At 36.2% G+C, this 22392-nt stretch overlaps 1 protein-coding gene across 6 annotated transcripts in view; it reads left to right on the top strand.

The window, feature by feature from the left end:
- LOC140671418 (SET and MYND domain-containing protein 4) overlaps window positions 1-22099 on the top strand; it is a 115872-nt gene extending 93773 nt beyond the window's left edge. For all 6 annotated transcript variants that reach the window (XM_072902689.1, XM_072902690.1, XM_072902693.1 and 3 more), the window contains 6 exons: window positions 13021-13234; window positions 13916-14037; window positions 14970-15440; window positions 15787-15988; window positions 17972-18187; window positions 20853-22099. In XM_072902689.1, the coding sequence (XP_072758790.1) occupies window positions 13021-13234; window positions 13916-14037; window positions 14970-15440; window positions 15787-15988; window positions 17972-18187; window positions 20853-21174 (1547 nt within the window). In that variant the 3' untranslated portion in view covers window positions 21175-22099. The remainder of the gene's footprint in view (window positions 1-13020; window positions 13235-13915; window positions 14038-14969; window positions 15441-15786; window positions 15989-17971; window positions 18188-20852) is intronic.
- The last annotated feature ends 293 nt before the right edge of the window (window positions 22100-22392 follow it).

The following is a 22392-nucleotide window of genomic DNA, read 5'->3' as shown; positions in this document are numbered from 1 at the left end:
TTTCACCGGCGCGGCGGCGGTTCACTCTTGCCGGATAGCTTTAACGTTATTCCGCAAACCGGCGGGCCTCCGCTCGCTTTGTCCCGCAATTTTTCCCGCTGAAATTTCCCCCCCCCCCCGTTTCCTCCCCCGCGCGATCAAAGTAGTGGTGGGCGATCTCGATTCGATTTTCAGAAAATTGATCATTCTCCTCAAAAAATTTTTATTCTTTTTTTAAATATTTTTGAGTGTCTCCGAAACTAATGTCAAATTATTTTAAAGTAAAACATAATTTACTATAGTCATGCAAATATAATCCATCTTATAAAATTGTGACTTTTTAGTTTTTGTTATGTAGTTTTGATTTTTTAGATCGATTTTTAGGAAATCGATCTCAGTTACTCCGATTCAAGATCGATTCAAAAATCAATTCTTTCTAAAAAAAATCGCCCATCACTAGATCAAAGTGTTCGTGTTCGTGTCGGTTCCGAAAATGTGTCGATCGAAAATCGCGGTGATTTATCACGAGCAATTGCTACCCGATTGTTGTTCATTTATATATATCTTAATCAGAATGTCTACCTTCCGGAAAAATTGGAAAAAATTCCTTTACCTGGAGGAAATTCTCACGGACCTTTATTGGGACTCAGAGAATTTAAAAAAAAATTCTTTTGTGATAATTTTGCCCTCACATTGTAAATAGTCGGCAAGTCAAGTGAATATTATTATACGTTTAAAATATATGTAAATATATATCTAGCTCTATTTATACTATTTAATGTTTGAAATTTAATTAAATTTAAAATTAATGTTAAAATATCAAATGTGCAATAAATATTTTTTATTTTTAATGATAAAAAAGATGTTACGAAAAACGTTTAGATTGTGAAAAAGCTATTTAGTTTTATGCAAATCTAGCACTTGAAAGTTAAGCGGCTCAGTGTTTTGCTATAAAAAGCATTAAAAATCAAAATACATGTAATGAATAAAAAAACTCTCCAAAAAATCTGTCAAATATTCTTTCTACTTGATCAAAAATATCTGGAAGGTCAGGGAATGTTTTTTTACAAAATTTGAGTAGACTCCTCGTTAATAAAAATAAAATTAGAGAAGAAAGAAGTTTGAAAAACTATCGTGGACACTCGCAAGAATCGCTCGAGTCAGACGGCGTCGTACAGTCTTCTTCTCGAGTGCTCGGTAGAAATTTTGTAATACTTTAGCCCTCAAAATACGGTGGATCCGAGTGACTCATCTCCACCCCAGAACGCGCTTACATTTCAGCTCGTAGCTTATTCGATATTTTCGCGTTGCTCTCGCGCAAGCATGACAGCTGCGTTCGTCTTTCTGCGGATCGCGCAGCTCGTAATTCCATTCGCGGGAGCCTCCGAGCGGAGAGAGCAACTCGGTTAGAGCTCCGTTTTACAGCCACGGCGCGATGGATCTACTCCTGGATATCTTATCGACTTGAGCTCGCCGCGTTCGCGTCGTTCGTTCCTTCATTTGCTCCTGAAGAAGCTGCGTCGTCGTCGTTCCTCGACGAACTATAGAGGGATAGCAAATTGAATCCCGCGAAAGCGTGTCTCGGTGAAGCTCGGGTTCCCTCTGCGGAAAACGACACCGTGTCTCTCCCCATCCTTTCTCTCTCTCTCTCTCTCTCTCTCTCTCTCTCTCTCTCTCTCTTTCGCTCTTGCTAGATCGATCGGGGAATCGAGTTATCGGCCTTAGTAGATCGAGTGTACCTGCGCCGCGTTAACCCACGAAAGTTTATTGGCGATGCACCGCATCGCGCGAACCCACGCGTGCCTGGACTCGCGATCGCCGCGAATTCTAGAAAATCGACTCCTTCTCGTCGGCATCCCCCTCTATCCTTGCCCGTCTTTCGGCACCCGGTTACCCGCCCCCTGATCTTGGCAAACCTTTCCTCATCCCTCTGAAATGAGAAACTTCTTCCTTTCTCAGCGAGGCTTTCCGATTTCCGGTAAGCAAGAGACGATCGGCGGAAGTGATCCAGCCAGCTTTCTCTAAGCCATGATGATCAGTTGATTCGCGTTCAGTGTTGTGATGAAGCTCGATATCGTGATAGGCGCGAAAAATGAAGCACATGTCGAACGATGTAGGTATTTCGAAAATATTATTATTGCAACTTTTCGGAGAAAATTGCCTATGTATATTTTAATCCTTACTCCGTATTTTTGGCACCGTCAAACCGTACGGATAAGTCTGATGTATTTATCAAATGAGTAAAGTGTTAAAAAAAACTGAAAAAGTCTGTATATCTTTCTAAATGAAGACTAGAATAATAAATTTGAAAAATTATTTGCTTATAAATATCGTTATTCTAATTATATAAAGTAAAACATTCAAAGAATTGATACGGTTAGAAATTAAAAATTTCGGATTCATTACAGGATATAATCTTTAGAAAAACATGGTTAAACCTTTAATTATCAAGAAATTTTTTTAGGATCTGGAGAAATCAGGGAATTCTCATGGAATTTTATTAAGACTCACAGAGAATTTTTTAAAAAAGTTTCTCTTTGATAATTTTGCTCTTATATTGTAAATTATATGTATATCTGTATATGTCTTAATATTTAAAATATTTAATATGCAGTACATGTTCTTTATTTTAATTTTAAGTGATAAGAAATAAAATTGTTAAAAAGTTAAAAATTTTTATCTTAATGAAATAGTTTCTTTTACATTTTATCTAATACTAAAGTGGCTTCGTTTAAGTGTTTTTCTTTTTATAAGTAAAAAGCATCGTTAAAAAACGTGTACAATAAAAAAATTTATTTTAGAAAAGTAAATGTATTTTGCATAAAAAAAAATTTTTTTTTAATTTTCTTTACCTAGAATTTAGACAAAAATTACAGGGAATTTATTTACAAAGTTTGAGTAGACATCCAACATTAGTACAGAATAAGGATTAAAATAAATATCTTAAAAAATGAGAGAAATAGTTAAAAAAATTTGGTCATAATTATTTTTTATTATTACCATCGGTTTTATAGAGAACAAGGCATCTTGGATGTTCTGTAAAGATATCGGATGTATGTCTAAGCTCTATTTGTCAGGTATATTTGACGATGTAGATACCGCGTGTGGTTAACAATGTGAAAACTCGATACCGCGGTCGGATGTAAAAGGTCGATGAAAAATTGCAATTCTCCACGGATTTTCTTTCATCCGCTCTCTGTATTCCCGATTAAAAATTGTCGACCATAGTTCGGTAACTCAGTTTGACAGCCGAATATCCAGCCACTCATCCAGATGACGTACGGTGGAGGGGTAACCGATTGTTGACGTCGAGTCTCAAAACGGTGCGACGTTTATACGAGCGGTGCCGGAGAAGCGGGAGACAAAAGCGCGCGCTTTATTCCATATCGAGTGGCGGATTCGAGTTTCTATGGTCGGATTAACGCTGTGCGCCCTCTCTCCCTCTCCCTCCCTCTCCCTCTCACCCCGTGGTATCGGTGTACGGGCTTTACGTTTGATTCCCTCCCGAAACTTCTGGCAAGTTGCATTAGGACTGAACTATGCGCGCGAGCAGTATTGATCCTTGATAGTTTGCAAACGCCCGGCAAGAATAATTCGCGATATCGAGTAACAAGCTTAATCTGGCAAGTCACTCTGCCGACTATCGATCCCTCACGTCTCTTGTTGTTTTGTTCGAGGTATTAGCGTCCGGCGTGCATTAGACGGGTCGAAAAAAAAATCTCTCGTAACGCGAAACGAAAAACACGCGCACCGAGAGCGCGCAAAAACATAATAATATAATAGAATTTACAAATGTGCTAAAAAAAAAAGAGACTCTCGTGTCAGTTTTCCTCATTTTTCTACGTTGCTTTTTTATTTTTATAAAAAAAAAAAAAAAAAAAAAAAATAAAAAGTAATTACAATAACAAGTACGAGGATTAAATATTAGGCTACAACAAATTAGCTATATTTATAAAAATTTTATAATTGCATAATATTATATAATCAATGTTCGTTATATTAATTATAATATAATAAATTCCAATATATTGCATTTTATCTACGAGTCTCCAGATTGTTTTCACACTGGATGCAGACTGGTCCAGAGATCGGATTTAGGCTGAAAGCAGATTGAATTCGATCTGGCGTAAATTTCGCGAGAAAAAGAAGGCCGCTAGGCTCGCCGGCCTGAAAAAAATCTACGCATCTGTATATCGGAATGTTTGACGGAACGTCAGCCGGCGATCCGGTTCCGATTTCGAGCGATGTCGAATCCGCACGAGAATGCGGCCGCGCGCCGGGTTGAGAAGCGAAACACGGGGCCGGCTATGGTTTCCATGGTAACCCACACAGTCGATTTTCCCGGGAAACGCTTAATTCAATATTCCTTTGGAAGATGGGCCGCCGCATATATATATATATATATATATATATATATATATATATATATATATATGCAAACATATAATGCCGCTCAAACGGCGCCGATGACGAACGGACGGCCCCTTCTTCACCGCGAACTCGTGACTCGTGGTAGTTCTTGACAAAAGAAGACGTTTCGGCTATTGTAATACCTACACCATTGCGCGTGTGCACGCGTGTCATGTATTACACACAATGGCTAGCTTTTAACACGCGTAGATCGAAGATCGCCGTCGCTTTTCGACGCTCTTCATTCGTCTCGAAAGGAGGTAACGAGATTCGTCTAGACGCGGATAATTCTATTGGGCCTCTTCGCCTTCTTGCTTTTTCCCATCTCGAATGTTGGCGTCACGCAATTTCACCTTGTTTGTCAGACAGAGGTGACACGTGGAATAATAAAAATAATTTCGGCATAAAGAAATTTGCAATTGAATTTCTTCGTTAAATAGATCTCTAGATATGAGGGTCGATATAATTGATGGGACACGATCGTGATTGGGGACAAAGAAAGTTACCGAAATTTTTAGGCGCTCTTCAGACAGTTTTCGCAGCAAGGATTTATCTCGCGTTAGTGCATCGAATTTTATACCGATGGGAAATAGTTCCTTTCGACTCTGATGCGTTTGAACGGCGCTTTTAACGCGAATGCAATCACGGGGGTGGGCGCGATAAATCGGGACGGAACTCTTTTTTCGGTTTCCCCTGATTCGTTCTACGTAGGAATGCGTCGATAGTGTTTAAATCAGGTGCAGCAACGGTGCAACGAGAAAGAGAGAGAGAGAGAGAGAGAGAGAGAGAGAGAAAAAGAGAGAAGAGGAGAGGGTAGGTAGATAGGTTACGAACTTTGCAAGACGAGAGGGGGATAAATCGAGCAGAAGAACAAAAAGACACTTTCCAATTACGGCGGAGGCTCCGATCCGGTGTAGCTGACGGCCAGTTAGGTACAAAGAGACAAATCGACGTCGATAACTTGGCACGCGCATCATTTGAGCGCCAAATACCATGTCGGAAAATATCGAATTTCCCGCGTAAACGAGGCGTGCCATCGAGAGTGAGAAAGGGCGAGGGAAAAGAGAGGGATGGCCGAACAAGACAGGCCGTCGAAAAATCCCATGCATTTGTGAGCGTGCGCGGTTGATATATACGCGAAAGTCATATTATTTCGCGCACGCGATCGTTGGACCGAACGTTGATCGAAGAATGACATCTCTCTATTTATTTTACTGAGAAACGCTCTTTATTTATCCGAGAAACGCTCCAGATCACATTAGTTAAAATCAAGTTTTTTTAATAAAATGAAATCAAAATTTAACAAAATATTTGTAGTGAAGGTCAAGTATTTTTTGTCTAAAATGATTTAGAAAAACGATCTTATTTTCTTATTTCTATAAAAACAGAAAAAAGACATATTATATTATATATTCCATCATGTATGTTTTACAATTGAAGATTCTTACCATGCAACTAATTTTAAATGAACGATTGTATATAAAATCAAGTTTCTTTTTAATAAAATGAAATAAAAATTTCACGAAATATTCATATTAAAAGTCAAGTATTTTTGATCTAAAATGATTTAGAAAAACAATCTTATTTTCTATATTTGTATAGTATAAAATAAATTATTTTCTTATTTATATAAAAACAGAAAAAGAAAAACCTATTATATAATATATTCCATTATATATGTTTTACAATTGAAATTTCTTACAAATGCAACTAATTTTAAATAAACCATAGTATATAAAATCAAGTTTCTTTTTAATAAAATGAAATAAAAATTTCACGAAATATTCATATTAAAAGTCAAGTATTTTTGATCTAAAATGATTTAGAAAAACAATCTTATTTTCTATATTTGTATAGTATAAAATAAATTATTTTCTTATTTATATAGAAACAGAAAAAGAAAAACCTATTATATAATATATTCCATTATATATGTTTTACAATTGAAATTTCTTACAAATGCAACTAATTTTAAATAAACCATAGTATATAAAATCAAGTTTCTTTTTAATAAAATGAAATAAAAATTTCACGAAATATTCATATTAAAAGTCAAGTATTTTTGATCTAAAATGATTTAGAAAAACAATCTTATTTTCTATATTTGTATAGTATAAAATAAATTATTTTCTTATTTATATAAAAACAGAAAAAGAAAAACATTATATATATATTCCATTATATATGTTTTACAATTGCAGATTCTTGCCCATGCAACTAATTTTAAGTGAACCATTGTATATGTAAAAGGGGGTGGGAGCAGAGCATCATATCTACATCAAATAACACTGATCTAGATTTGCTTTGCGAATCGCTAGATGTTGATTTACGATTTACATCCGCGCATATCGGAAAGGCACGAAACATACTCGCTGTTATTTCACAAACGTTTCATGATGCGAGAGATAGGATTATCGAACTCCGGATATAAAAGCACTCTTGTGCACAGTGAGTTTAATTAGATTTTTATTCGGCCGCTTTATCGCAGGGTAATAAAATAACCGCGCGCGATGGTATTTAGCGTTGATACGTATTTAGCGTCCGGGAAAAGCGGCCCGGCCAGATTTATTTACACGAACCGGCCGTATCGGCAAGGCTGGCAATTAGCGATCAATCGATCGGAATTAAAAAAAATATGAAATTTTGATCTCCGGCTGATATAACTGTGATTAATGGCGAGTAACGCCGATCATCGCTTCAAATAGAGAATGATGGGCCCCTCTAGCCCAGCAGCATTGATTGCACGCGCTTTCCATTGCATATTTTATTCGTATATAAATGCCGTTTATATGCGTCACCGCGAGGGACTTTGAAAGCGCTAATAGATAAAAAAGGCAACTATATATTTTTTTTTTTCACCTTTATTTTACGACAATGATAGTGAACTGTCAGCCGCGCTTTTCAACGCGATGCACTCTTTATCTCTCTCTCTCTCTCTCTCTCTCTCTCTCTCTCTCTCTCTCTCTCTCTTTCGCTTTCTCTTTGGTGAACGAATAGCTGCTTGACTCGCGGAGATGAGATGCCTGGAATTTCTCCGGCAGCGGCGAAAGTTTGTTTGCTCCGTGAACTAAGAATTAAATTAAAAGACGTGTCGTGTCGCGGCCTCGTCCGGTCGTCTGGTCGGGTCGCGACGATACATTACTCTCATACCGGTCTTTTAATACTTATCAGAGATTGAATTCATTTATCTCCCTAAACTTTTTCGAAAATTCTCCCGATGTGCCGTTAATGCTAAGCGGTGAGAATAAATTGAAAATCTCTGCGACCGGAGAAAAGTTTCGCCCTCCCCTCTCTTCCGGAACAGTAAGTTTGCGTGCATCAACTTCGGTAATTAGCTTTATATTAATTAATAAATTTGTATATACATTGTATATATTAAAATTAATAATATATTTAAATAAATATATATATATATATATATATATATATATGTATATATTTGCATCGTTAATTTTAATGGGTGATCAAATTGGCATCGACTTTTCTTTCGATGAGAATTTTAAAGACGACCTCACAATCAGAAAGAATCTTTTGATATTTAAAATTTAATATATCTCTAATTAAATCTCGCGAGTCTCAAGATTCTCAAACTGATTTGGATTTACATAAGCGAACCTTTCCCCGAGGCCTGTATCCTAAAAGTAAAATCTCCAGCGCAATTGTATTTTGAGAATAATTTGAGAAAAGATAATTATATCGTGAAGCGCATAAATCGTTCTGATAACATGAGACATTATTTCGTGCTTGTCTAAAGACTGAATGCGAATCCCAAGGATTCCCTCGGCTAATTGATCGTTAAAAGCATCCCCTGACTGAAGCAACCCCCGGACCGTTTCGCCCATTTCAAATAGAGACAAGCGCTTCTTTGTTTTCGAACGTGGAATTCTAGCACCGCAAAGCAGCCCCTCGAGGCTTCACTGGCTTTAAGCCGGAAACGCGCGATTCGAGGATTGCCGCCGCTGCAGGTGCGGCCGTTCGTAAAGCTAAACTTCATTTACTTCAACACTCACACCCACAGAGTCTGCAACCACTCACGAGACGGCCCAATCAAATTAGAAGAGCGTTCAAAGTATCAGCACTGGCTCCCTCGAATAGACTCGAGTTCTCAAGATCGATTGCGAGCATAATCGAGCTTGTAATTATTGAATTGAGTAGTAAATAATTTTCGACAGTAGGGGGTGTGTGCAACGTATATACTTATTTTTTCTGAACACAAATGGCTCAGCCTCGTTAATAATTCATCTTTCCATCAATAGACAAGTATATCTTCTTTTTTAGGTCAGCATCGTGAAAATATGTGAACATCCATCACATTAATAACACAAGTAGCTATTCGTTATTTATAACTCAATCACCATAGTTTGATTATCACAATCAGCGCTGCTGCTTTCAATTAATTCTCAGCCCGTGATATTTTCGTCATTTGGGACGACTTTAGTCTAATAAATAATTAAAATAATTAATTTTTCAGTAATTGCCTGCGAAAAAGCAATTGATTTTTAATCTAAAATTTTCTAGAAACATGTAATCAAAGAAAACATGTAAACGCAAAGTGGATCAATATTTTTCAAGATAGAATTTTTAAAGACAGAATATTTTTTTCAGATATTAATTAGTAACCTCTTGGAATCTATTGAATAAATAAACTGGAATGAATAGTTATACATATGTAATCTATTAACCCGAGTATAATGAATTCAGGGTTTCTGAAGTCTCACTTTAGAGACTTATTACAATTATATGCATACAAGTCAATTTAGAAATTCGCGTTGTAGAAATATTCTGAATATTTTCACTATTCGTCGCTTATATACGCGTTCTTTGTAGTAATCGGCTCGCCGGATCGTAAATTAGTAAATGGATCCTGCAATTTTAACGTACGCTCTCTCCGTGCATGTCCACGGGCATTATTTCCTCTGCATTTTTTTTTTTTTTTTTTTTTTTTTTTTTGACCGACGACGAGCGCGACGTTTCGTTAACTATACAAACGTGGAAAATTCGAAGCCGCGAGAAATAAAATTTGCGCGAATATGACTCGTGCTTGCCGGTGATTATTCCACAATGACAAGCCGGAATATCCACGAACGTGGCAAATGATAAATAAAAAAATGGAAGTAAGCATAATTTTTTAAGTACATTCTCGTGAATACAATAAAACGAGTCGTCATTTTTATGGTGAATAAGATATAAGAGAGATTGCTTATATATTTTATTATTTTTATATATTTTCTTAAAATTCATTGTTAAACAAGATGGACGTAAATTATAATTACAGTGTATAGCGCAGATCTATTATCTGCATATCAATATAAAATAACGATGTTATGAATTAACAATTAATTATGAATTATAATTATTTGTGAATTAATGATTAATAATTAATTTAAAAATAATTGATTTTTATTTACTTTCGCAGAATAAATGTTTTACAATTTTATTTATTTGCATCTTTGCAATTTATTTTATTTACATTTTTATTCGATAATGTGTTGAAATATAAAAATTAAAATACGTATATGTGTATTTTTATAGAAATAGAGAGAAACTGGAACTTTGCACGGTATCGTCGCTAAAACTGGACTGATTAGTCGGTTTGTCATGCGTGCACACATCCAATTTCTTTCATTCATTAGAGCATCCCACAGTCGGCAACATATCCACACACATGCGAGTAAGCAAGCAACACGCGGCCGAGATAACCGGAAATGGCTTTTCGGAATTGCGTGGAATTGCGGCTTGTTTACACATTCTCGTTAATTCTAGAATCTCTTACGGAATTCTTAAATTACAGTAAAATTCTGCCCCACGTATATAAAATCAAATTACACGAGACGAAGATGCTGTCGCTTCATTAAGATAGGTTGAACAACGATGGAATTTCGATTTATCACGATTGAATTTATTCATCCCTCCATCCTCGCAGAACTGCAATCTTGTGAGTGATGGTTCAATTATCATAATTTCTTATAATAATTTATTATTAAATTATTATATTATATTTTTTATAATAATGATTTATATAATTTTTCATAATTTATTATTACATTATAATTTCTGATAATGATCTTATAACAATTTCTTTTAATATTATAATTTTTTAATGATTAAAAAATATATTTTTTAAATTTCACACTGATATCAGTATAAACTAAATGTGCTATCTATGTATAATATTAATAATTTTCTCATTAAAGCAAAATTAAAAGTAATTAGAAACGTCAAGGACTAAAACTTCGAAATTAATGAGAAATATAATGAATTTGAAATATTCCATAGTTTCTTCTGAATTTAATTTTATTTAAATCGATGATATCGCTCATATCGAAGAACATAAGAATCTTAGCTTTTTCATACGATTGGCGTCGATTTCATTACGATTTTTCTGCACAATGAGATCGCTGATAACAGAGGTCGCGATTTCGTTCGCGGGACTAAGGCCGTGGCAAGGCCGCCGCGCAGTCGCGCGATTCTCCTTCCTCCACTCTATTCTCCCTCTCTCTCTCTCTCTCTCTCTCTCTCTCTCTTTTTCTCATTCTCCTTCCTTATCGCACACGTGTCTCGGCGCGATAAACTGCCGCGTCAGGCAGCGGCGCATCGTACTACGTCGCGTAGTAGGCCGTAGTACGCGACCTTCCCCCCTCCCTTCTCCCCTCCCCCCCCGCCGCCATTCATTCATGAATGACGAGGCGCGGCGGAACTTTTCGCGCCGCTACAATCTGGCCGGGAAATCGACGTTGAGGCGCGGGACAAAGAGCGGCTTTGCCGCGCGTTCACGCCTATCTCTCTGGAGTACCTTCAAAATAACGCGTATGTGCGTGGTGTATAAAGGGAACAATGTAGCGAGACGCGCCGGAATTGCTAGATAAGTTTCGAAGCGAGAGAAATAGCGCGCAAACTCGAGAACAGTTATTCTCCTCGTATCGACAACGGGAGTAAAAAAAAAAAAAAAAAATAATGGAGCTTCCTTTCGCACATTTTTAACACTATTCTCGTGAGTAATATTTATTCGCTAAAGTAAAATATTATGGGATATATTATAAATTCGTTCACGTGTATACTCATCCCTTTCTCGATTAATCATTTTTATCCGTGCAATTTTTAACAGTATCAATTCCTCTAAGTGTCTACATTTGCAACAACAATATATTTATATAAGCAGATAATTCTTTTCAAATTTATAATATTATTCTAGTCTTTATTTAACCCTTTGAGTCACAGCGGGTCGCCCAGAGACCCACCTTTTTTTTCGTAGTTTTTTATTGTTTCAACTACTTTTTTATCAACAAATACTGGATTTTTTGTTTCTACAGAATCTCTAGAACATCAATAAGTCTAAAAAAATATAAACAGTCATAATTTATTGTTAATTACAAAAATACCATATATAAACAAACAGTCAAAAGTAGTACTTTTTTTTACGAAAAAAATGCATTTTCTACAAATCTATTATGACAATAAACACGGCAATTTTTTTATAATCTTAGTACACTCTAAAGTAGTTTTTAGAATTTTCCACCGTGTTGTTTTTGTTAAATTCTCCTTTTTTGATAAAAAATATATAAAAAACAATATTTTCTGTTCTAAATTAAAAGTGACAGTTGTATTCTTTTTTCTCTGAAGGTTTTTTTAAATCACAGAATCTGAATCTAAAGGAAAAAAAATTTAATTTCCAAAATTTAATATAGGGGTCCAATATAGCGGAAGTAAAATTTTGAAAATCTCGTCTGTCATATTGGATCCGCTATCTTGAATTTTGAAAATCTGACAACGGATTCGTAATCAGCGATCCCCAAAACTCTTATTTACCAAATTTTATAAAATATTGACAATTAGAAAAATTCGTAACTCAAAGCGTTCAAACAAAAGATTATTCTTGTTTTCAAAATATCTTTATGCTCGACATGTAAACCTCTAAGTGAGATTATGCAACGTTAAATACGAATACGAATTGCTTGTCCACATTTAATGTAGATCTCTACTTAATTGTAAGAAAAGTATATTCCTATCATTTAAGAATAATTTTTCATGAATAGAGAAAAAAATGTTGGATAAACAAATAGTATATATTCAAACTAAAAAATTATAATAAAATTAAGCTAATAATATTATAGTCTTCTGATGTCTCTATTATTATAGTAATAAAATAAAATTTAAAATTATCAAATATCATCTTTCAAAGATTATATATTGTTGCTTATATAAAACAATGATCCCTTGATTTTAGCTATACATATAAAAGTTTTAATTTGACTACATTTTTTCTGTGTATATTTTCAACCTTTATGTTTGATGATAAACGCGTCGGACTCACTTTGCATGGTTTGAGAAAGATTAACAGCCAAAATTAACAGAATGGAGTAAGGGTTATTACTTGAAAATTTCTCCTATACGCTCGCCTCGTTTCGTAAACGGCTTCGTATTTGTTAAAGTCTATCTCTAAAATATCATACACCCCATATATCCCTATGTACGCTGTAATAGAGTTCAAACAACCGTGGAGGAATCTCCGTCTCCGGGACGGAGATGTGATCGTCTGAAAGAGATACCTGACATTCTATTATATTAAACTCGTTGAAGCGCGGGAGATTCGCCCTAAGAAAACACCCTGTACGCACGCATCCCTTTTCGCAGACGGTGGTGGCGGGCCGTTAAATGGCGCCGTTAATTCCGAGGCCCGCTCGTGGTCGTCCAGCGCTCTGGAGATCCGTGAGACCTCGGTAGCGGGTAAACACGCCGTCGCAACCACAGAGATACATCCGGGCGATATTCTGATAGTCGAGCCACCGCTGGCGGGCTGTCTTCTACCCGAGTTCTACGGCACCCATTGTCAGCATTGTTACGCGAGGTGAGGAGAAAATTGCCGCCTCCGGTCTCCCGAATTTAATGGCCATGATCCTTGAACGGCGGCGCCAGCCCGCGCCCACCCCTAATCCTCCGTGTGTAGCTTCCGTTTTGTCTACAGCTCCCGGCCCGTGCTAAGCCCTCCCGTCACGTTATCCGCGGTTTTTTACGGATAAACTCGCTGGCGAGAAAGAGAGAATGAATTTCATTAACCTGAGCAACGGACGACGTATGCGGACGGAAACTTTGTTATTACGCGAACCCGCGTGCTAACCAAGCTGGAGAAAAATCTCGAAACAACGTAAATGTTTGAAAAAAATATTTAAATTATAAAAGACGTAGAGGAACCTCTTCATTTTTCAGACACGTCATTTTTATAGATATTGTTTGAAATTTAAATTAAATGAAAATTAAATTTTTATTAGATATTTTTTTTTTAGAGAGCACGCATTTTAGAGTGACTCTTTTTTAGACGATGCGATTTGGTTGTTAGATCCGCGTTTGTGTGTATTATCGCGAAATTGTTAATCGATAGATTTAAACTTATCTGGATTGAATCTCGTCGCTTTTGCACGCGGAAAAGTTTTTGCTCGCTCGGTTCTTATTCGTCAATTTGCATAATTTACCTCCACGGCTAACCCCATTTTCCTTTCGATCGATCTATGAATATCCGGGAAATTTTTAGACTGAAAGCGCCGATCGGATGCCCGAACTGCAGCTGTGTCGCATTCTGCGGGAGAAAATGCAGGGACATCGCGATGGCGACGTATCACAAATACGAGTGCAAGATACTTGCATTGCTGATAGGTAAGGATATAACAAATATACTCTTTATACAGTATCGTTATAAAGTATCGTAAATGTTCGATAACATTTTTTTTTTTTTTTTTGGTGAACATTGCGATGTTTTTTTATTAAAATTTGAAATAATTTCTTTATTAATGTTTAATTAGACTCTATAACTATTTGCGACATTTAATATCTTTAGAAACTTTAGAAATTATATTTTCAATAATTCCATTTCAATTAAAAATATCGTTAGGTATCAAATTTGCTCCATATAGTAATTAATAAAATCGGTGATAAAATAATTGTATAAAATGTGAATAAGTTTTCTATAAAAATATTTCGTAAAAATAAAATCTACTAAAAATTTGTCGAAACTTTTTTACTTTTAATGTTGCTTGTAACTAAAAAATTCGTGTTATCTCAATTAATTTTTCATAATTTTTATTAAGCAATTTCAATTAATTGATATCTTAATTAATATGTCATAATCTCTATTAAACTATTTAAATGAAACAAAAAATATCGTTAGACGTAATTCGCTCGATACAGTAATTAATAAAATCTGTGATATAATAATTATATAAATATAACATGTGAAGCTTTCTGTAAAAATAAAATTCATTAAAAATTATTGAAAGTTCTTCATCTTTAAATGTTACACAGTTAAAAAATTATTGATATCTGTCATAATTTTTATTAAGCCATTTCAATTAAACAAAAAGTATCGTCACGTATCAAATTCGCTCGGTGCAGTAATTAATAAAATTGACGATATAATAATTAGTACGTGAAGCAACGAGTTTTATTATATTCCTCGAGAGTGGCATTCATCGACAAATAAAAGGCAAATAAAAGCTCCATTTTACGGGTAACTCGACGGCATATCTCGAGCGTCATAACCAAGATTCTTACAGAGTAATTACGAATTACTCTTGAATTCCCTCCTTCAGGTTCTGGCATGAGTGTTCTCAGCATGGTTGCCTTTCGGATGGTGACGCAGGAGGGTCTGCAAAAGTGTTTGAGGATCTACGGAGAGTTAAAGAAGAGCGGCAGCGAAAGGGCCGGGACGTCTTCAACGACGTTTACGTCGGCGACGGCGACGGCGACGACGACGACGATACCGGACACGTGCGACGCGAAATCGTCGGCAAACAGCCGGTCGGCCAAGAGACGAATCAGACGGAGGAAGCTACAGGAATCTCGACGAGGCGAGGGCAAAATCCAGACGGGGAGGAAAGAGGGCGAGGACACAAAGGAGTCCCATGAGAGCTACGACGATGTAAACATGGCAGCGTACAATCTGGTGACGCACGCGGACAAGCGGACGGAGAAAGACTTCCTGGAGAGATCGCTGATGGCGGTCTTCCTGCTCAGATGCCTGCAGAGAGTCGGCTTCTTCGCACATCCCACGTCGGACGACGGTACTTATCGTCGGGGAGGTTTTTTTTTTTTATACCTCTCGCAACTTACGGACTTCTTCTTTTCTCTTCTTCCCTCCCGGGCTGTATTTAACTTGAAAATAATGGGGAAAAAATGCGCTTGCTCGCGCGGAGGACCAACTTTCGATTCAGCAAATTCTTCACTCGCGCGAGCCATGAAACCGTAATTTTAACAACGCTCAGCGGAAAGAGTCGCGGAAAGTTTTTGCCGAGAAGCCGAGAACGAAGCGGAAGAAAAAGGGGGAGGGGAGGGGGGTGGAAGGGAAGTGGAAGAATGCACAGAACGCGGGAAGCTACACTAATATCGGAAACTTTGGCGAGTTCGCAGAGGTCCCGGGCGCCGAGGAGATCATCGTGGCCGCTCTTCTGCTGAGGAACCTGCAGTTACTCCAATTCAACGCCCACGAGTTCTTCGAGACGCGACTGAGCGCGGAGCATCGATTTCGCGGCAGCCGCCCGGTCTACCTCGGGGTGGCGATTTATCCCACGGTCGCACGTTTCAATCATGATTGTTATCCCGCGGTGACGAGGTAAGAAGGTAAAAGAAGAAGAAGAAGAAAAAAAGCGAACCAAGCAAGATGCTTCTCTCGCTCGTACCGAGATATTTCTCTCGCGCAAAATTCTCTGGAAAATAAATCTTTTGAATGTAAAAATTTAATGCAGGGGATATACTCCCTGGAAAAACATGGAAAACCTGCAATTTTCAGGGAATTTTTTGTACCTGGAGAAATTAGAGAATTCTCAGGAAATTTTATTCACACTCTAGAGGAATTTTTGGAAAAATTCTCTCTTTGATAATTTTGCTGCTTTTATATTGTAAATTATAAATATGTAACCCCAACTTTGTGTTTATACATTTAATTTCTAACAAAATGTTGAATATGCAGTATTCTTTATTTTAATTTTTAGTGATAAAAAATGAAAATGTTATGAAAGTTAAAAATTGTTATCTTAACGAGAGCTATATTTTCAGTACATTTTTATAAATCTAGCGCGTGAAACTTAAGTAGCTTTGTGTGTTTTCTTTGTATGAGTGAAAAGCTCATTAGGAAACGATAAAAAAATATAAAATTTAAAATTTAGTTTAAAAAATTACACCAAAAAGAAATCTGTAAAGTTATTATTCTCTCTTTGCCTGGGATTTTAAATAAAAATACCTGAAAGACACACAAAGAATTTTCACGAAATTTGAGTAAGCACCTTGTTAATGTGAAATTGCTACGAATAATTAATTTATCATTAGTCTTGCGAAATAAAAGATGATATCTCTGCGAAAAAACGTTCCCTTTTTTTATATGTATGTAAAATATTTTATTATAACTTTTCTCATACACGAAATGCACGCAGTTTCGCCGAACTTTGCGCTCTTGTAAGCGTGCGTGACTTGTCTTCATTTGCATATTAATAACGTGGTCGCATAAAAGAGTAGACTGCTACCGTAAACGGGAGCTAATTAGTATAACCAGACGGTATACACAATCGCCTGTGTCATCGCGCGAATTATTAATCGACCTGCGACCACCGTAGTCCATTAAACAAACTTCTTCCGGAGTCCTTCCAACAACTTCGCGCGTTTTGTTAACAAAAAACTTTTATCCTTCGTCTAAACAAATCTTTTAATTCTCACTGAATCTATATCTCTCAGCACTTGAAGAAAATTGACAAGATTTTTAGGTATAATAGAGTGATCTGCGTGAGCTATAAAAATTTGTCAAATCCATTTTACAATTATAAATAATTAGTATCTCCAATGTATTTTGAATTAAATCGATGTAAATAATGTGTAATTGGAGTAGAGAGAGATTACTGTATATAGTATTTTCTTCTGGAGAATTTATAGATATATAATCTCAAGATTTCCACTGAGGTATCTATTAACGCTAATTAAGTACGTGGATTTGCGTGTATTTCGGGCAGCACTAAAGCGCGTCTGTGATGACTTTGTGGGTCGCGGCCATTATACGCGAAATTACACCAGCGCGCTCATTATTCGCTAATGTCACAAACTCGTCCGCGTTACTCGGTGCGGGCGGAATTGTTCACGTTATTAACGTCGCCGGAGCTATTGTGATGATTACGATTATTATTTCATGGCGAAGTAATTGTGTCGTCCCCCTCCCCTCCCCCCCGCCGCCGCCGCCCCTCCCTCTCTCTTTTTCGATTTATTAAGTTGCTTGATAATAAACTTTCCCCTTTCGGATAATGACTTTTAATGCACAGACATTTTGAACACGTGCGTGTCAAATATTTAACTCGGAAAAATACCTAAGTGATGAGAGAAAAAAAATCGGAGTGTAACGTTACCTCAGAAAAAAAGTTTGTTTTAGAGAGAGAGAGAAAATATGTAATAAAATGATTAAAAAAATATATAATAAAATATTAGTTTCTAATTAACTGATGCAGTCTACTGTATATTAAAAGAAAAACTCGGCAGTGTTATTAATTTAGATTAGCGTCTTAAGGTGCATTAATTAAGAGAGGCTTATCAGGATTCTCTTTTTGTCGAATCGCAGATACTTCGTTGGCCGGCATATCGTAATAAGAGCAGTTCGCGGTTTACAACCCGGCGACATTATTGCCGAAAACTACGGGCCGATATTCACGAAGATGACTCTCGCCAAACGTCAAAGGACACTAGCGGGAAGGTATTGGTTCCGATGTACATGCAGGGCCTGCCAAGAGGACTGGCCGCACTTTGAGAACCTGACGAACGATTCCGTCAGATTGAGGTAAGTCCGTTTACATCCTTCGACCTCGAGCTCTCACACATTAACGGAGTAATTTGACTTAATTAAATGAAAGATCTTGTCTTATGTTCCTCCTTTCATCTACTCCAAGTTTCTAGTTGATGTATGTATGTGTATCTTTAATGACAGAATAGCAAAGTAATATCGATCGAAAATAAAGCGCAATAATTTATTAGCAACGTCTTTAATGTGACTATATGTATATTGCTGCTTTTAACTAACACGCGGTATATAATGACTTCTTCGCGTTATCTATCCAAGAGTCTCCCTAAACTAAATATCTTCTAATTCCCCGATTCTAAAGATCTTTAATTATAATTAATTATTACTAAATATACAAGTGTCAATTGGACTTATAATAAGAATTAATTTAATTGTAATTATTTAAGGAAAAATATTTTTCCATTTTATTGAATAAATTATTTTAAAATTAATTTTAATTTTTCACGATGAAATGTAATAATAACAAAAATTAATTTAGTCAATGAAATTATAAAGAAAACATAGATTTAATTAAATTTAAAAAAATTTAGATTAAATACCTTATTATATTAATGAAAAGATGTTAATTAAAATATAATGTAAATAAACATCAAAATTTCGATAATGAATAAAAGTATAGTAATGTAACGTAGCAAGAATAATAAACAATCGAGAGAGAGAGAGAGAGAGAGAGAGAGTAAACAGATGTTTGTCGAGATCGTTAAAAACCGCAAGTCCCGACGAGGTGAGCGCTTCAAAGAGACGAAACGTCGGTGCCATAAGGATGCTCCTATCATCAAAGGTACTTTTGTGTTCGTTCGTTGTAAGATTCTTATACCAACTCCAACGACACGACCAGGTGCTTTTATCAGTTTCGCGGTAATTTTCTGATAGTAGCACTACCCGTTACGTTTAATGTCTTTTACGTCAACAACGACGAACACGTGTCTGTATGTGTGTCGACGACATTTCTCTTTCGTAGAAATAAACCACGCAGATCTCTTTGAGAACGTCTCATCGAACAAAAATTCAATTATAAGTAATTATTTCGTCATCAGACTAATGTAAAACTCGATTAAACGCATCTTTCCATCTTAATATTTTTCGGCGGTTTTTTTTTTCAGTTTGACGTTTATCCTTGACGTTATAAAATATTAGCCAACTGAATAAGAAAATTTCTTCATTCTTTAATTTATCTATTACGACAATACAAAACTCACCAGAATCGCGCTATTGATCTGATCTTGTTCTTCAAAAGTTTCATTGGTATCTATGGTATTATTTTCAATAGCGAATTTTGCTACAGAAATATCTTCCATGGGTTTCTGTTCTACTTTTGGCAATATATTGTCTGTTTTACGTTTTTGTACAAGTGATGCCTTCTCATTACATTTAACTTTTAGTGGATGAAATACGAGCCGAAGATTGCTTCAATCTTTTCTCATTCGGCAGAAATGTGGTTTCTACTAATCTCTAATTTCTGACTATATTTTGAAGGTACTTTTTTAGGGCTAGAATGTGTCTTCATGTCTGACGTCAAGTTATTACAGATCGATTCTGCTTTTGGCAAACTTGCGATCTTTTTTAGAGAAATGCTGCCGGTTCTTAGACAGTTCCTGAAGAATACTAGACTCTTCAACTGGACTCTTACTGGACTCTGTTGTCATCGTTGCACGGAATTTTGCTCGAATGTGAAAAAGAATCGGCTTCTATACTGGGTCTGAGATTAAGATACCCTTCATTTAATCTATCTAATTCCAATGAAATACTTTCTTCTTGTCCGATGGTGCTATTATTCTAATTCGACTGTCTTTGAGGTATATTTTATTAATATAAAAAATTACATTTAAAATTTTTCTATATAATTTTATATTTTTAATTAATTATACTATATAATCTATGTTTTATCCATAAAGGATGCTTTCCAGCAATAACACTGGGTAACACAGTGAATCATTTCATCTTTGTCGTTTGCCGAATGTTAAAAAATAATGAATAGAAATAATTCACTATATTATTACACAGTGTCGTTGTTGGGAAGCACTCAAAATTGCACGTGTACTAAAGTATATCTTCTTTGATCTTGATTAAACAAACGTAAAACCATAGAAAAAATATTCTCAAAAATTTTATAATGTATTTTATTCTATGTGTTAATCCGGACGAAAAAAAGGGGAAGAAATTGAATAATTTTTTATATTAAAAAAGAGAAAAAAATGAATAATTTTTTACTCGCTATCAGTAAAAATGTTACTTTTTATTGCCATCTAATGGAACAATTTGCACAGACTTATCCCGAGCAGTGGTGCGAGGTGCTTGCCCCGTTGCATTCATAATGGTCTCGATTTTAAACACTCCTTATAAGACGTCTTACAATGTGTGACGGTTTACAAGCATGTCCAAGAGCTGTCGAAAGTACCGATTGACGACAGTGTATTCCATATTATCATAGAGCAAAATCATCTGGAAAGTTAAAAAGTTCCTTATTGTTGAAACCATTCTTATCATATTTTCGATACAACTTTGCAAGATCAATTTATGAATACGATACCTCAAACCTTCTGACATGAACTGTCCTCTAACTTTCGATATTCCCGTAACGTTACGTTATGGGAAAATCTTGGATACGAGAAAATATTCTATCGACGTTTTTCTTTCCCCCCAGGTGTCCTACGGCAGGATGCAACGGACTGCACTCGCGAGCGCAGCAACGGCCAGCCAAGCCGATAAAATGTCCGGGCTGTAAGAAGAGGATCTGCCTGGAGGATCGACTCGCGTGCCTGCAAGAGTGCGAGACGCTCTACGCTCGCGGATTAGCCAGCATGGACAATGAGAGGGTCAACGAGGCGATCGAGACGCTTTGCGATGCCTTGAAGAGGTTCCATCGAATCGCTTGTCCACCGCATCGGGACACCCACCTAGCCGAAATTGCTTTAAGCTCCTGTCTGATTGACTACGGGAATACTTGGCGACCAGCCGTGCTTTGAACGCGAACGGAAGCGGAAAGAGGAAGCTGCTGAAATCCCGATGACACTCACACCGACAGCGAACATGTCTGAATAAAAGACGACTTTTTAGCGTAGATACTCTGTAGTCGGGGCAATTTACTGCACATTGTGATATTTTAAGACTTATACTCGACCGATATTTTAAATTACAGATTTTTAAAACGAAAATTTATTTAAAAATGTATTAAAAATTTATTCAATTTAAAGCTCAAAAGGAGTAACATTAATTCGCATGTTTTCCTCTAATAATTTTCGCACTAATTTATATAATGACTCAATTTTATTTATTGACTTTAGAAAATTCAAAATAATGATATTTTATACTAAAAATTAATCAAATTTAATATTTTATTTATCTTTCTTTCAAATTAACTAGTCAAAGACAGTATATGATATTTGATTCTCTGTCGGTTTTTTTGCGAGGGATTATTCGGATTAGACTTAGCGCGAGAGGAACATTATTCCCTTATTGCCTTTATAAAATGGCCCGGTTTCAAGTAACGCAATAAAACTCCCCGTGAGGGAATAGAATAAAAAGATTCCGCCGCGCGAACGACGTCAGGTTGCGCCCATAACGTCATATAATTTGTGTTATTAGCTGCGTGCACATACATACATACATACATCATCCTTTTGTCCGCTTTTATCCCCAACGTTGATACACCTCGAAACAAATGGCGATAAATGATATCGCGAGCGCGAATCAATTGTGCGCGAGTTAGGCTATCGATATCGGGAAATTAAAGGCCGAGACGTTTACCGACGCGTCGACCCGAAAGTCAACTTTTTTAATTTCGCCTGTATACAGAACGCGGCCAATCAATCGGTTCATCCGAGATCTCTCTCTTGATTGCCTTTACTGTGTATGTATATATATGTGTGTGTGTGTGTGTGTACGATGTATCCTATCTTTATCCGTGAAAGTATACGGTCGGGAGTTTCTTATAAATCGTACACGTTTTTCTTCTTCATCCTCGTTCACGAACAATATGGAATTCTGCCAATCTTAACGTCCTGTCATGCCATTTAAGCACGCGCACATAACTATGTATATGTATAAAAAAAATAGAATAGAAACTACATAAGACATCAAAATTATTATAAAAATAAATAATGGCTTTTCTTTTTGAGATGAAAGAAATAAAGTAATGATTTTTTTTCCTTTGAAATATATAAACTACACTTTCGCGTGATATA

This window comes from Anoplolepis gracilipes, chromosome 11 (assembly GCF_047496725.1).
Source record: "Anoplolepis gracilipes chromosome 11, ASM4749672v1, whole genome shotgun sequence".
NCBI classification, from domain to species: domain Eukaryota; kingdom Metazoa; phylum Arthropoda; class Insecta; order Hymenoptera; family Formicidae; genus Anoplolepis; species Anoplolepis gracilipes.
This window is presented reverse-complemented; position numbering and strand designations above follow the sequence as displayed.